The 16,946-nt window shown below is 40.3% G+C and overlaps 2 protein-coding genes across 3 annotated transcripts in view; one reads left to right on the forward strand and one right to left on the reverse strand.

Annotated features, from left to right (window-relative positions):
* Positions 1-1,807: 1,807 nt before the first annotated feature.
* On the reverse strand, positions 1,808-15,437 carry ANAPC16 (anaphase promoting complex subunit 16). Its single transcript, XM_037497541.2, has 4 exons — positions 15,317-15,437; positions 10,538-10,706; positions 5,662-5,736; positions 1,808-4,926 (listed from the first exon to the last, which is right to left on the reverse strand). Exons 2-4 carry the CDS (start codon positions 10,677-10,679, stop codon positions 4,811-4,813), a joined length of 333 nt encoding a protein of 110 aa, XP_037353438.1. The 5' UTR covers positions 10,680-10,706; positions 15,317-15,437; the 3' UTR covers positions 1,808-4,810.
* Positions 15,161-16,946, forward strand: part of ASCC1 (activating signal cointegrator 1 complex subunit 1) — a 96,390-nt gene continuing 94,604 nt past the window's right edge. The window contains exon 1 of one of the 2 annotated variants that reach the window (XM_054690592.1): positions 15,161-15,250. The gene's annotated coding sequence lies outside the window, so the exon portion shown is untranslated. Of the gene's footprint in view, positions 15,251-15,636; positions 15,726-16,946 lie in introns of those variants that run through there. The other variant, XM_037497543.2, reaches the window with a different exon arrangement.

Consider the following 16,946-nt stretch of genomic DNA (forward strand, 5'->3'; position numbering starts at 1 on the left):
TACTCTGTCTATAACCCAAGAGTCAACACTCCCAAATATTTGTTATTTAAGCCTTTGTTTCTTTTTGTGGAAAGAGTCTGTCTCGGTTGGAACTTCAGGCAATTACAAGGAAATGTGGCAAAACCAGACCTTCTCCTTCAAGTGTGGCATCTCAGGTGTGCCTGAAAGAGCACCATGTCCCTGGGCAGGTTCCTCCTCCTCCTTCTGGAGGATGGATCTCTCCTGGTCCTGTCTCCTTTTTTTACCTCTTATTTGATGTGATGGTCCAAGGTTTCTGCCATTGTAATGCCTGGTGCTCTGACTGGGGACAGGGATTTTAGGATTCTCAATCATGAGAAGGAAAGGAAGCCATCAACTGCAATTAAGTGGGCAGCATAAAGAGAGGTCCTTGGATCAGGAATTTGATTTAGAGTTCCAGACCACTGTCATTTCGAGTGAGTACTAGGGATGATACAGCGCTAATAACACATTTATGTGTTTCCATGAAAACTCAGGACTTTATAATCTGATCATAGATAATAAAATGTAGAGTAAAATTTTTGTTTTGTAAAACAAAAATCAACTTTGGGGCCTCCCCTGGTAGCGCAGGCGGTTGAGCGCAGTGCTGTGAAGCTGTCTGCAGCCTCTGCAGTGCAGGTTTGATCCCGGCCTGCCGGTGAGGGTTCCACATGGCGTGACAGACCTCTCCTGTCTCGCCCGCTGCTCCCCTCAGCAGTGTACTTCAGTCAGTCTGCCTGTTCTGTTCCCTGCTCTGTCTCTGGTGAATCCTCTCACCCTCCTGAGCATCTGGCCTGTACCCCAGTTCTTGTATAAATAAATAAATCTTTAAAAAAAAATCAACTTTGTAAAAATCAACTTTATTGAAGATTACTATTTATTTGTATATCATTACCATGAGACAAGTTATACGGAATTATGTATCATATTGACACAAACTGTTTTTATTAGCAGCAAATTCTTTCAGATTTTCTAGCATAAGATGAAATAGAAGACAAAGATTTGAAAAACCTAGTTTCTTTGCCTGTTGACTATAATCTTGATGCCTTACCTTCTCTGTGCCTCTTCCTCAACTTACAGTGCTGTCTCACTTATCTCATGGCTGATGTGACAGTACTGTGAATCGAGACATTTGTGAAAATGCTTTGGAAATTGCAAGCATTTTATGCACAGAATACACCGTTACCATCAGTGTTCTTAGGATGGCTGTGTGGTCCTGGCTACCAGCTGCCACCTGCACTCTTGCACTGCTCCTTGCTTACTCAGCTGTTCCTTAAGCTTCCAACTATATCTTCACCACAGTGAATCTTGACAGTGCTGAGACTTCAAATTCTGTGCCATCAGGGAGGCCTTCACCGTAGTGAATCTTAAAAGGTTATGCACACACACGAATACATAGCTAATTCCTATCAGTCTTAAAGAGGAGGGTGTTTGTTCGTTGTGCTTGAAAATCTTATCAGCGGGCCTCCCCGGTGGCGCAGCGGTTGAGCGCTGGGTTGCGAAGCTGCCCGCAGCCTCTGCAGCGCCGGTTCAATCCCCGGCTGCTCCCCGGCCACCGGAGGAGGGTCCCACATGGCGCGCAGACCTCTCCTGCTGCCCGCTGCTCCCCTCAGCAGTGTACTTCGGTCCTTCTGCCTGCTCTGCTCCCCGCTCTGGCTCTGGTGAATTCTCTCACCCTCCCGCGCTTCTGACTGTACCAAGTGCATGTATAAACAAAACAAACAAACAAACAAATAAATAAATAAAAAAAAACATGCCTCTATATATAAAAAAAATAAATAAATAAAAAAAAAAAAAAAAGAAAATCTTATCAGCAAGCATTGGAAGGATAAAGGCAGTTAATTCATTTTATCATTTTTCAAAAGGTTTATTTATTTATTTATGCATAGAAGAACTGGGGTGTAGGCCAGAGGTGTGGGTGGTGAGTATTCACCTAAGACAGAGTGGGGAGCAGAACTGGCAGATCTACTGAAATACACTGCTAAGGGGAGCAGAAGGCAAGACAGCAGGGGTATGCTGCACCATATGTGGGTTAGCTCCCTGGCCAGAGATCAAACTCAGGCCACAGCAATAACAGTAGTGCTGAGACTTAACTCCTACACCACCAGGGAGGCCCAATTCATTTTTTCAAAAATTTTAAAAAAGATTTTATTTATTTATGCATACAAGAGCTGGGATACAGGCCAGAGGCGTGGGGTGTGGGAGTGAGAGGATTCACCAGAGACAGAGTGGGGAGCAGAACTGGCAGATTGACTGAAATACACTATTGAGGGGAGAAGAGGGCGAGACAGGAGAGGTCTGCAGCACCGTGGGGGTTATCTACCTGGCCGGGGCTCTGGGGCTCAAACTCGTGCTTCAGCAGCTGTGGATTCCTTCACAGTGCTGAGACTTAACCCCTTGCACCACCAGGGAGGCTCCCAATTCATTTTATTATTTAATAAAAAGGTTTTAGGATTCTGCTTTATTTAAGGCACTGGGTTTGGTTCAGTGGGATAAAACATGGTGTGGCTCAAATAACATTAGCTTTGGAGTTTGTCAGATTTTGAGTTCAAATCTAGACTTAGACATTTACTTAGCTATGAAGCTTTGGCAAATAATGCTCGCTCTGAGTTTCAAGTTCCTCTTCTGTATTAGGGGGTATTACATATGTCGCAGCATTACTGACAGGATAATTAATGCCTGTGAGTGACAAATAATTAAGTGCATAGGAGATGACAGACGAGCAACAAGGTCCATCTTCAAGCCCAAAGCTTGCTAATAAGAGTTAGGGATGATGAGACATAATGATAAACAAAAAGGTACAGAGAGGGAGCAGACATCCTATAAAACATAGTGAGGGTCTTGATTGTGGGGAACTTAAGTAGCAGCTAATAATCATGGTGAGAGTTACTTTAGAAAGCATTTCTGTTCAATCCTGGGATGTCGTCAATGCTAAGCTATTAAGAAAAATGTCCAATATAAAGAAAAAAATATTGGGCCTCCCTGGTGGTGCAAGGGGTTAAGATGCAACCTATGTAGCTATTCATAGCCACCGCAGCACGAGTTCAATCCCTGGCCAGGGAGCTACCCACATGGCGTAGCAGACTTCTCCTGACTCACCCACTGTCCCCTCAGCAGTGTATTTCAGTCAATCTGCCTGTTCTATTCTACTCTGTCTCTGGTGAATCCTCTCACCCCCACACCTCTGGCCTGTACCCCAGTTCTTATATGCCTAAATAAATCTTTAAAAAAATAAAAACAGAAAAAAATTCTATAATAAATCCAAACACCAAAGGGTAAAGATGCAGTAATATAGTCTCTGTGTTATATAGCTATACAAATGAAACAAATGAAAGAAAGTTTGTGATTACGTCTAAACTGTCACTGAAAATTTGGTTTACTGGTGTCTAGCTATTTTTCCATTTTTCCTTTGGTGAACATTAAGAGGGTTAATGTCAAAAGGTACATATATGGAACTTGTTTAGCTTGAGAAATATTAATATGGGATAGGTGAGTCTGGGCTCATTTTTATGTTATGATTTGCTTTAGAGACAAGAATACAGTAAGCTGAAATAACAATCAACTGCATTCTATTCCAAGGTCCAAGATTTTCTTCTGCCTGGGAGATGTGATCATGTGTAGGCCTTTACTTTCCATGTGCTCTGATTCTTTACCAATACAATGAGGTCACCAACTCCCTGTCAGGTAGTACATGTTAAATATTTTGAACTCCTAAGATTAAGGGCAATTGCTGTCGGGATTATATTTATTTATAATTAAGCAACTCTAAGCAGGTCAGGTGCAAGTTATTAATGAGGAGAAAGGCAAATGTTGTCTGAGGCAAAACTTGCAGACAAGCTAATAAATGATTCTCCTAACTGCAGTGTGGACCCATGAGGGAGGACAAAGGACAATTCTTAGCTTTCACGGTATTAAACCTACTCAAATATTGATAAGATAAATTCATATACTTCTGTAAAGACAAACACCCCTGAGGTAAAGCAAATCTACCATTTGCTTAGGAGAAATGGCTTTTAGATTCTGTTCTTATAAAAAGTAATTTGACCTCTTCCTTCTACCCTAAATCCCTGAGACTTTGAAAGGATAAAGAAACCAGTTTGGAGCTCTTTCAAAGGATTTATTTGCTACAGAATTGCTTGAGCCCACCAAAGAAATGAACTCAGGATTTCTGTGTTTAAAAGGATTTTGCCCACTGCTTTATTTTCACAAGTGCTTCAACATTCAAAAAGCAATTCCTTTTCCCAGTATCTGGCATGTCTAATAGAGATTAGAAAAAGTTATAATCTATAGAATTAGATGTCTCGGAATAGAAAGAACCCTCAACCCCAAACATTAAAAAATTCATTTGGACAGGTCCTGAGTTGAAATCCCCTTCATCTGCCAAAAGAACTGTTTTAGGTCAGGAATTCTGTATTTTACAACTCCAGATGATGACCTTGGACTTGACTGGTGAGGATTCCAGACACTAAATGAGTAATAGGAGAGATGCCATTCAACTGATCAGTTCTGGCATGTGTCTTACCTGGCATGTGAAGTTTTATAAATATCTCTTAACCCAAACTCCTGGCTTCTGAAGTTGATTGTCCTAATCTGATTCTCAGTATTTTTTAAAAATAAATAAACAAAAATTTTCCCTGGGAGATCACACATTTAAATATTTGTTGCTTGGGGACAGGTACAGAAAAGCCAAGTATGATGTGAATGAACAATTCAATGATGGAGCTATGAATCTCAGGATGGCGATGAAAGCATAAGAACAGTCCCTCGCTGGCCCTGCACTTGCTGTGCACCAGAGGGACCCAGCCAGGCAAGGTCAACCAGAAGAGGGTGTGAACCCCAGCAGCTGCTCAATGGGTTTAAACCGCCATTCATCTGCCTCCAGCTCTTCCACCAAACCAGCTAGTTTTTCCATCCGCGCAACTTGCTGATCTGTAGAGAGTCAAGGAGGTAATGTATAATACACAATGGATTTGCCATGAGATAGCCACTAATCACCAACATGATGATGTGTCTGAAAATAACTTCTAAAAAGATTCTTCCCCTCAATATTCTAGTAATGCGGTCTTACTCTGTGTTGGTCAGAAAACTTAATCTTATATAAAATAATACTTATCCTTCATACCATAGTGACTTGCATACTAGAATCCTAGGGTGAAAGGAAATTGTAGTTTCTGCTCCAACATTATGCTTTCAATGGAGAAATGGTCTGGTGGGGGAACAGAGCTCCCTGATGCACAAATGAAGGCCTGCTGAGGCATGCTGGAACAGTAAAGGTACATCTAGTATCTTCGAGTCCAGGCTTCTCAGACTCCACAGACTACGAGGTATTACATAAATACTTGAAGATGAAGATGATAACCAGTGGAGAGCAACAGTAAAAGAAGGTTTAAGAGAGGAAAAGGCAACAGAAGAGAAGTAGGAAGCATCAATCCCTCTAGAAAACTAAACCCTTTCTGACTTCAACTATAAGCCTTAATGTGGACATTATGTCCGAATTAAGACCATGGAATGTTCTTGTCTGTAGGTAATTTAGAAAGCTCACTTAAATAGCTTTGCTGGGATTCAGGAGTTTTTGTCAAGGAGAACACTGACCTTTCTGAATCCCTCTCCCACCCCTCAGTAAATTTATTCTCATAGTTAAGTCCACAACGCCCATGAGCTTACCATGTTTCACCTGTTTAAGTGTAGATGCTACTTGATAGCTGAAAACGGATTCACAGAGGAATCTCTCAGAGCCATCTACAAACAGAAGAGGAAAGGTTTTAATCTGTTCTAAGGGTTTTATGGCTTCTGATAAACCAAGTAAACGTATTCATTCTTTGCCCTGCTTTTACATTTGGGGTCTAGTTTTCAGTGTTTACAAAGAGGGCTTCTGTCTCATTTAGAACTAACACTGCTCTGTTATAGAAGCTACTTCTATACCTAGAATATTAAAATAGTCCCTCTACTCGTTTAAGAGTTTGAAAATAGTGTTTAAAAAAACAAAAACAAGAAACCTCAGTCTAATGTCCTGAACATTTCCCTCCCTACCAACCTGAGTTTCTTAATGTTCTCCTTTTCTGTACGTCAGGCAAACACTGACAGCTGACACATTTGGTCACATGACCTCTGCTATCAAAATACAAAGGAACAAAATATTTTCATTTTCATTCTCAAGTAACGTTGAGGGAAAAGCAGCTGTTGTAGATTTTAATATATCAAATTACATCACTATGACCATCACAAAACACTGCTGGGAAATTTCATTCTGTAAACGCAAATTGCAACCTTGATTTTCCAAGTGAACCAAAACACTGCAATTTGGATGGCGATAAGAGTATGGTGCAATTTCTAAACCTAGCATTGTACTACTGCCAAGAACTGGCAGCAAGAAGGTAGCTAACTCAGTCACCAGTGCTCTTGGAAGATGATTGTGAAACATAAGCTGGTTCAAGTTATTTCTTGTCAGGCAATGGCTGATACAGCAAAATGTACCCCAAAAGACAAAAAGTCATGCAGGAAAACGTGATTTTTAGAAGGGGCTGCGGAAACCATTTGGGGATTGTGTTTTATTGCAAAAATCCTAAGACAAACAGAAGTAGAGGACACAGCTGTCTTTTTTTAGGTGGTAGTTTGTGAAAGTATTACTAGGTGTCAAACACTCAACCATCAATCACAGGTTGGTGTGTCAGCCAGGCATCAAGTATCAATGAAATAAACACATGCTGAGTTTTACACATGGCAGATCTTATTTCAGAAGTCATGGTAAACAATAAAAAAAAAACCCTAAATATATTGTATTCAAATGGCTTAAATGCAAAACCAAGGAGGCTTCTTTAAAATTGATGCCAAGAAATAAAAATAAATATAAATATTATGATGTATGCTTTAGGGAAAGTGTTACATTCTCTCAGTTCAACATTTTTTTCTATGTATTGTGCTTTATGGGATATGATTCAACCCCTTCCCTCCAACCCCATTCCTGTGCCTGAATGTAATTCATTTGCCAGCATTCATTAACCTATTCCTATCCCTGCTTAAAGACTCAAATTATTACTCCTGTTTTATTTTAGAAAGAGAAAAGCACAGAGAATTAGAGCTTACTTTTCAGGTGGTTTGATCCTAAACTTCAGGCTCTCACACAAGACAGCAGGGATTATGGGCTATAAGGATCAGGCAAAGATGTATTTGGAAGCTCTTGACAGTGCTACCACCCACTTACATTTAATCACAGGTGCTATTAGGATAAAATGCTTAAGTTATTAACATTTGCATATTTCCCTTGCTAGTGAACTTCAAAGCAAAAGCATATAAGCTTATCTTTCAAAAAGGCACCTGCATATCACTTTGCCACTTTGTATGCCTATGGAACACACTTTTGCTGATTTGCAGTTCTGTGTTAACCACAAAGTTCACTGCTTCTTAGCCACATCCTATTATATGTGATATCTGTACCAATCTAAAGCCTGGAGTTTCTCCAGAGAGAAGTCAGCCTGGGGCAACCTGCCTACCACTTAGAAATTGTAATCAAACCCTTTGGAGCAACACATCAGCTCTCTTCTTAAGGGGCAAGCAAAGGTTAGAGTGAAAAGTCAGTAAATTGCCCAAATCTAACACCACTGACAACTCCAGTAAGTAGGATGCTAACAAATTCATTTAAAAGAATATTACCTCACAGCAGGAAATTAGACAATGCCAGATAATTTATACTTCAGTGGCCTACAATGTCACTAAAATTCAGCCACTTCTGGGCTGGAAGGCAGTCTCTAATCTGCTCACTAATAACTGGGTTAGGACAATCTTAACCAAGGGCAGGGGAACACAGAAAACTGCTGTACACTGCTTATGTGAGGTGTCTGTTATCAGAAAGCAGATGAGAGAAAAAGTTAATTCACAAGGTTAACTGCAGGTTATTTGGGTTTTTTATCCTAGACTTTGGCATATGCAAGATCAAGTTGAACCTGTTAAGATTATAAACAGAATCCAACCTTGACTTCTGATTGCTTTTGTTCTTTATTGTGAATAGGCAATTGTCTATTTTCATGTTCTATTATGTTACTGTAAGAAAAATGTGAAGGTACATATGCATTAGATTAATTGCATAATAGTATCATCTATAAAGAAGGTAAAAGAAGATGCTTCCAAATCTAATATCCTTATTAACTCACATTTAGGAATGCTCTTTTTAATTTAGTATTCTTAATTAACCCAGATGGCAGTTTAGGAATTCTCATCTTTAATTTTCAATAGTCTGTCCTTTATTTTTTTATTTTTATAAAGATTTATTTATCTATACAAGCACTGGGTACAGTCAGAGGCGCGGGAGGGTGAGAGAATTCACCAGAGCCAGAGCAGAGAGTAGAACAGGCAGAGTGACGAAGTACACTGCTGAGGGGAGCAGCGGGCAGCAGGAGAGGTCTGCGCACCATGTGGGACCCTAGCCCGGGGGCCGGGGATCGAACCGGCGCTGCAGAGGCTGCGGGCAGCTTCTCAACCCAGCACTCAACCACTGCGCCACCAGGGAGGCCCTATTTTTTTTTTTTAAAGATTTATTTATTTATACATACAAGAACTGGGGTACAGGCCCGAGTTTTGGGGGGTGAGAGGATTCACCAGAGACAGAGTGGGGAACAGAACAGATTGACTGAAATACACTGCTGAGAGGAGTAGCGGGCGAGTCAGGAGAGGTCTGCTGTGCCATGTGGGTCACCTCCCTGGCTGGGGATTGAACCTGGGCTGTAATGGCTGCGGTGAGCTTCATAGGCTGAGTCTTAACCCCTTGCGCCACCAGGGAGGCCCCTGTCCTTTAGAATAAATAAGCTTTTAAGACATAGGTGAAACTTTAAACCTGAAAGAATCAGAGCAGTGTACTGTGAGTTTAGACAATATTTAAATTCATCTTACAATAGAGAGCCAATACTTTCCTCCATGAAGCCAACTGGGATGGAATGAAAATGGCTAGAACTCTAATTTGTTAGAATATCAACATTTAGAATAACCTCAGAAGACTTTCTTCTTTAAACTTTCCAAGTATTCTGGTATATGCTGACAAAGAATGCTGACAGCTTTGAGACTAGCAGTTTCCTCTTATATAAAATTTCTCTTGCAGTTAGAATTTAAATGACTTCAATCTTAAAGTCCATTGTTAAACATTGATTCCTCTGCTGCTACTATAAAACTTATTAAGCAATTTAAGTTACTCCAACTTTTGATTTGTCCTGTGGGGAACTTCCTTAATAACATGTCTGTGTTGCATATAATTGAAATAATAAAATATTTTTAGTGCCAAACATGTTAAACAAGGCCCCAATTGTTCACTACCTCCAGACTCAGTAACACTATCTTGACAATTCAGGTAACACAACCGAAGAAGATAAAAATGCAAAGGTAGAAATACATGTACCTCAAACGTATCACTAATGACACTGATTGTCTACTTCCTAATCATGATTTGACCAATTTTAGGGAGACATGTGGTCCAAGTCTCCCCATGTTTTCCTGTTACAAATGATTTTGCTACTTGCCCTGCCTTAATCAAAACTCTGCTTTTTACTACATCTGATATAAAAAATCAACTCCTTAACTACAGTTTGTGCCTTTCTCAGAGACATTTCCAACTTAATTTTTAAATATGCTTATCAAAATTTTCAATATTTAAAGCAGAAAAGATCAATTAATCAATTAAGCACAAAAGTACTATAATCATATAGATTCTGAATCTTTAATAGGTTCTTTGCTGACTGTTATAAAACTATGAGAAATAATTCAATAGTTAAGAACAACTTTCATGACAATCCCATGACATAAAAGGACTGATGACATTTTGTGCTGCATCCTAGACCAATTCAGAATCTCTAAGGTGGAACAGCAATGTACATTTTTAAATACACTCTTAGGTGATTTTTATGTTTCCTGTAAGAATTTATCAGTTTGGCTCCTAAAGAGACATGAATCTGACGAATTCCAAGTGCCAATGCTGTTTCATGCTTATAACCTGTGCCCTGGTCTTGGCAAGCCAGTTCACAAGATGTGTGCTAAATAAGATGGTGGATGATGTGATGCAAATCCGGCTTAGCCCTAGAAAAACCACACAGCACTGTCCTGCAGTGAGTCATCTTCACTATCCCTGTTTCCTCTTAAAACCTCTCTGATGAGGTTAAAGTATCTATAGGTTGATTACATTAAGAAAAACACATCAAACCCACTAACCCTAAGGAGCCAGACTAGGGAGAGAATAAATTAAACTAGAGCAAGAGGTCAAAAAAATTTCTGATGCTAGTGCTGACTTTGTCTTTATTTAACATTGTCTAATCACATTAGCTTCTCTGATTTAAAGAACTTTAGATGACCTCCTTGATTTCCAGCCTCCTTTGGCTCCAAAATTATGATTCTGGGGGAAAATATTTGTTTTTAAGGTGGTATTTTAAAATGGGGACAAGAGATGAAATGTGGAGCTGAAGTAAGGGGAAACTCGTCTTTAATCCACTTAAAAGCTTTTTTAAAATTAATATTCACTGCAGGTCTGAATCCAATTATTCAGCAAAAAGCAGCATGAGATCACCTTCTAACATCTCTCCAGCTCCTTTGGGGTAGGTGAAAAGGGCTTTCCGTGGTGGGGCAAGGTCTGACACACTGAAACCAGATCCAGTGACAGAACTTCCACTGACTCCACCAGCTGAGGATGATGATGAAGAGGCAGCCATTTCCTCTCTAGTAGAATTCTCACTTCACTACAGAGAAAGAAAAACAGCAATTGACAAGTTTATGGAGGTGAGATTGACATTTCAGTCTGGCTACCATAACAGTCAGCATGTAGTTTAATAAAGAATTAGCTCCCCCTTTTCCCTACCCTCAATACTCTCACCATTCCAAAATTTACATGAAAATATGTTTAAGAATTGTTTTTCTATTTAAAACACTACTTTCTACCATTAGCAAACTGTTTCTGTCACTTTGGACTGACTTACAAAAGGGTGATATGGCAATGTTACTATAGTAATTTTACTGAGGAAATAAATTACATACAAAGATAAACAACCAAGCCTCATACTGCCTTGGATACATCCTGACCAAGTCACATCAAGAAATTCACTTATGAAATTTTCCAAATAGAATTCCAGAATAACACTGTGTTCTGTTCCCAAGGAAGGGGCAATGATTAGGAAATATATATTGACCCTTTCATTAAAAATTAAAACAAAAAAAAAAAACCAGAATTTTCACCTAAATGTAATACCCAAACCAATCACTTGGTGGCATCCCAAAGCTGGAACAAAACAGCCCAGAAAATTGTCTTGGAATGCATGGCCTATTAGGAATACAGATAGCTGTTTAATTTACATTTACAAATGTAAATCTGTACATGAATACATAACTACTTACAAAATTTCAGAACAAAAACACAACTTCTTCTATAGATGCTTAAACCACACATTCACAAAAGATTCTAAGTGTGTTTTCTACAAAGAGTCTCAGAACTTTCTGCCACGATGGAAAGTTCTAATTTTCTTTCTTTTTTACATTTTAAAAGGGCAGGTTTATTATGTAAAGAAGAAATAAAAAGAGAGGCACCTGTATAATCACAGCCAGGCAGGAAAGCCGCCGAAGAAATGTTCCAATTTTCTATCTGCACTATCCAATTTGGTAGCCATTAGCTTCATTGGTTACTAAACTAATGTGACTGAAGAACTGTATTTTAAATTTTATTTAATGTTAACCAAAATTTAAATAGCCCCATGTGGCTAGTGGTACTGGATTGGATAGTGCAGCTCTAATATTTAGAGTAAAAAATGACTTTACACTGAACTGTACACTTTAAAAGGGCTAGTGGTTAATTGTATGTTACATATTTTAAAATTTAAAGAAATGACTGTAAAAGGATTTTTTTAAATTAAAATCCCTGTTTTAATGGTCAGAATTTTTGTTGACTTTTTTTCATTTGTTACCATTTGTTATAAAAAGTTGACTTATTTCTGAAAAAAAAAAAGAGTGAATGTTATGCAGATATAAATCCTATATACACATAATCCAGTTTCCTAGAAAGTAAAATGATACACTAGGCATTTCTGAAATGCTGATTATTGTTTCTTTGAATTTGTGATGATGAATTAAGACTGTCAGGGAAGCAGAGCTTATTTTCTCATTTCATTATATGTCTACAATACTGATCAGTACTGAAGTGGGATATGGGAACTGTAAGACAGCTGCTATAATTAGAATGTCAACCTGTTTAAAATGCAAATTGATTAATGACATTTCAATCTTGCTATTAGGTCACCTTTCCTATTTTCTTTGAGTTCTATAACTTTCCAAATAGTATTCATATTCATAGAGGCAAAATTTCTCAAGTTGGGTTCATACTCAATCCTTTGGGTTACACTAGCTCAAAATATAGTTTCACAAGTTTTTAAATGCTCTTTAAAAAAACTTAAACAGCAATGGACCAGGTCCAAATTTCTAAGTGGCTTCCTGGTGGGTTTTATTTTATTTTATTTTATTTTTTTAAATAGTTTTTTTTTTTTAAAGATTTATTTATTTATACAAGCACTGGGTATAGTCAGAAGCGCGGGAGGGTGAGAGAATTCCCCAGAGCCAGAGGGGAGAGCAGAGCAGGCAGACTGATGTAAGTACACTGCTGAGGGGAGCAGCGGGCAGCAGGAGAGTTCTGCGCACCATGGGGATTGAACCGGGGATTGAGCAGCTTCACAACCCAGTGCTCAACTGCTGCGCCACCGGGAGGCCCCCTGGTGGGTTTTAAATAAAGTATACAGATAATATATATAGCCATCTTTTGGAGAGTAGCTCAGTCTGAGCTCCCATCAATTCAGCATAAACCTACTGTGGAATGTCTATACATCTCACCTAAGACTTAAAACTGTAATATTTTTCCTATACTTTGATAAATGTTCGATTAAGTTGCAAACGCAAAGCATACTTTATATTTTGAAATCAGCAGCACTCAAGCAACCTCCAGTGTGAGGACAATTTCAAAAACTAGACACAGCTAGGCTTCTAAAATGAATATAATCAAAAGACTCCCTTTCATTTTATTTTCTTTCAAACTCAGAACTTCCATCATTCAATACACAAACCAACCAGAGTTGAAAATTGGAGAGGCAGATTTAGCACAAAACTAACTTTAACATAAATAAGCAATTTTAGGGTGGTGTGGAAAGATGTACCTAAGTAATTTCTAGCTTTAAAGATTTAAGTATTGAGGGCCTGCCTGGTGGCGAAAGGGGTTAAGATGCAACCTATGAAGCTATCTGCTGCCAACTGCAGCAGTTCACCACTGCAGCATGAGTTCAATCCTGGCCAGGGAGCTACCCACATGGCACAGCAGACCTCTCCTGACTCACCCGCTGCTCCCCTCAGCAGTGTATTTCAGTTGATCTGCCTGTTCTGTTACCCAATTTGTCTCTGGTGAATCATCTCACTCCCCCACACCTCTGGCCTGTACCCCAGTTCTTGTATGCATAAATAAATAAATCTTTAAAAAAAAGATTTAGGTATTAAATGTTAAGTATCAAATGCTATCAGCAAGTGGTAATAGGAGTTAAAGTGAAACCAACAATAAACCCTAGTTTTCAACATCTCTATGAAGGCAGGCATTCTGATCATTGGTGAGTCAAACACAATGCCTGGCCTACATACTAAGTAGCTGTTGAATTAAATCTATGTTTGCTAAGGGCACTAAGCATTTCACAGCAACCGTAAGATTTCTTAAAGGTGAGAGAGACTAACTTATTTGCTGTGACATTATTCAAGCAATGGCTTTGTTGGCACGTCACACGCCACGAGACTGGTCAAAGAGTGTGGTTAAGAGCCCAGTTTCTGAAGCCTCTTGGTCTGGGTTCATGTCCTAGTTTTGCTACTTAACTTAGGATTCTGGACAATCACTTCTCTCCCTCAAGTTCCTCATCTCTAAAATAGGGGATAGTACCTATATCACACAGATGCCATGAGGTTAATAAACTAAAGCATTTGCAACAGTTTCAGGCAGAGTAAACAACATTAGCTATCTAAAATCACTAATGAATATTTACTCCTGAATTTTTTTTCCCCTATGCAGATCCCAGTTTTTCATACTTATTATTTCCCAACACACTCATGGGAAAAGTTCTCTTCATTTGATACAGAGTAAGCAAGCTCCTAGAGGGGTAATGGTTTGCTCGAAAAGGGAAAATGCCTTCCATTAATGCACTTCACACTTTCATTTGAAGGTAAGTGATCTTAGGAAGACGCCTCTTATCTAGGAAGTGAAGTTGTTTTTCCACCCTCAAGGTCTAAGGGACGATCCATTACTATTTATTTTTTTCTTTCTCATTCTTCAGATTAACATAACTTTCCTACTAGGCTGTGAGGCCCAAGGTAGGTACTCAGTAAAACTGCGTTGAATGAAAAAAAAAAAAAAAATGGAGTATGGTATTATCAGAAACCTGAGACGATTGGTAGTAGAGATCCTTGAAGGTGAGTAATGCTATTTTTGGGCACATACCAAAGCTGTGTTCACACTGATAAAACGATTAAACATTTACTTCATGTGTGATAAAGGATGACCTCATAATCATGAACTGCTTTTCCTCCTAGAAGATACACGCCTATTTTCTCAAAACGAATCAACTTTTAAAAATGCAACAATGTATTTCCTCAAACTACACATAGGCAAAAAACTAATGGTACTGTTCAACACAGTGAAACTTGCAAACCTAATCACTGCCCAGAGAAAACTACCCCTAAATAATGCTTAACCAGAAGGCCAATTCACTGGCCGACGACTGTTCCTCATCCTGAGCCTTCATTCACCATTTAATAGCCTTTCTTCAAGCCCAGATAAGCAGCACATTTCTGGGCAACAATCACCAAAGGTCCAAGAAATCTATTAAAAAGACACTGAAGTTCCCTGGTACAATGGCAAATTATTACAAGCAATCATTAAATTTTATCATCAACGAAAATCATCCAACTGTGTTCTACTTAAACATCTGGCTTTCTATTCAGACAGATGCTGTGGCTAAAACAGGTGGGGTGGAAAGGAGCTGGAAGGGAAGAGGACAAAGCGCGACTCCGAAACTCTCTCGGAACCACACTCCGCAAGCAACGCGCTCAGGTCCATTTATAGACGGCGAGGCCCTGGCACCGTCCCACTGCGCACGCGCCACCCCTCGCCCCGCATGCGCACTCAGGCGCGGCCTGAGGAAATTTCCTCTTAGACGCCCTCTGCGGCAGGCTCCCGTCTGTGCTCCAGCCTTCTTCATTTTCCTAGTCCCTGCAGGTAGGATCCCAGGGATCGACTCTTTCTACCAAGCTCCCCAGGGTCCCTGAGCACTCGGCCACTTACCTTAGCGACTTTGTTACTTTCCCCTACAGCCCCGCCCCCAGGACCAGCCAGAGCGGTCGTATTGACTACGACAGGGAGGGCGGCGTGCTCGCGCCCGCGCGTAGGGATCCCCTTCACCCCCCCACCGCGCGGTGGCAGCGGCGTGCGCGCGCCCGTGCTGTTGTGGGCGTGGTCTGCTGTGGGCGTGGCCAGGGCTGAGAGGCGCGGAGAGCGCGCTGCCTGCGAGGAGCTTGGGCTCCACCTCCTCGCGGCGAGGTGGTGGGCCTGCGGCAGTGGGGTGCCCTTCTCTTTACTCGCTTTGACGTGCTCATGTTTTTCTTCGCTTTTGGATTCAGGGCTTCCGAGTCCCCCACAACATTGCATGCTTTCAGCTTTCCTCTCCAAACCACCACGAAGCCGGGTTAAGTTGGTTAGTCGTCCTTCCTCCTCAGCTGTCTAGGAGCCCCAGGGGGTATAGAAAAGGCAAAGAAGAGTTTGCTGTTACTGAGACACGGTCTCATTTTCCAGAGCTCGTGGTCTGAGGGCCCCACTATAACTTTCAAGTCTGCTTTTGTGGAGAGCCTTATTATTTTTTTAAAAATTATTCATTTATGCATATTAGAGCTGGGGTGCAGCCCAGAGGTGTGGTGAGTGAGCGGATTCACCAGAGACAGAGTGGGGAGCAGAACAGGCAGATTCACACAGATACACTGCTGAGGGGAGCAGCAGGTGAGACAGGAGAGGTCTGCTGTGCCATGTGGGTAGCTCCCTGGCCAGGGATTGCTTCATAGTGCTGCTTTTTAACCCCTTGCGCCACCAGGGAGGCCCCAGAGCCTTATTTTTTTGAGAGGTCCTGGGGGGGGATTAGCAGGGGCTTGCTGAGGTGTAATGTCATTAAAGTATTGCTGATTGTACCCATACTTCCTCCATTTAAGTCTATCTTCCTTTTTATTTCTTCTTTATTTCTTCACATTTTAAAAGGACAGATTTATTAGGAAAAGGAGAGAGGCACCTGCATAGTCACAGATTGGCAGCATTGCTGCTAATCTTCGTTTTTATTTCTCACAACAGTGAATCTCTCCTTGGCTCTGTAAGCAAACTACCAAATGATAAAGTGACTGACTTACTTGCTGTGTATTTGGTATTGATAAAGATCCATCCATTTTTTCTGGAGCTCATTTAAGTATTTTGAGCTTCAGACTATCCACCCTGTGTGGTGGGAATGTGGGGTGAACTCAAACACAGCTAGCCCATAGGAACCTTTATTTCCTAAATTACTGATTTATTGGTGGTGACAGGAAGCTTGGATTCTCAGTAGGTGATGTACAGTTTGTTTGGCAGAGGCCCATAAAAATTGGATTTCTTCCTTAAGGAGTGTATTGGTTTGAAAAATCATGTTGGCTAAGTCACATTATACTGTTTGATAGGCAGCAGTTTAGTACTCACCCCACCCCTATGCTGTGTATTAAATATCCCTAATTCTCTTAATTTTTAATCATGCTGTATGGAAAGGGTGAGATATTTTGCAAATGGTTAGCTAGGCACAGAAGGTTGCATTTTGCTCCCTTTAGGGTAGAGTTATAAAGAGATCGCTGGTCTGTTTTTTTTTTTTTTTTTTTTTGTGGGACCCTCGCTGGCGGTGGGGGTAGGA

Source organism: Talpa occidentalis, unplaced genomic scaffold (genome assembly GCF_014898055.3).
Source record: "Talpa occidentalis isolate TD23 unplaced genomic scaffold, MPIMG_talOcc4v2.1 talOcc4.8, whole genome shotgun sequence".
Lineage (NCBI taxonomy): Eukaryota > Metazoa > Chordata > Mammalia > Eulipotyphla > Talpidae > Talpa > Talpa occidentalis.

Bases quoted from the DNA above. Each gene is read 5' to 3' on its own strand.
- ANAPC16 (XM_037497541.2), bottom strand. From the start codon at position 10,679: ATGGCTGCCTCTTCATCATCATCCTCAGCTGGTGGAGTCAGTGGAAGT. The intron at 5,737-10,537 runs GTGATCTCATGC...TTCTGTTTGTAG, and splicing joins AGCTGGAGAGATGTTAGAAG to ATGGCTCTGAGAGATTCCTC. The intron at 4,927-5,661 runs GTAAGCTCATGG...GACTCTCTACAG, and splicing joins ACTTAAACAGGTGAAACATG to ATCAGCAAGTTGCGCGGATG.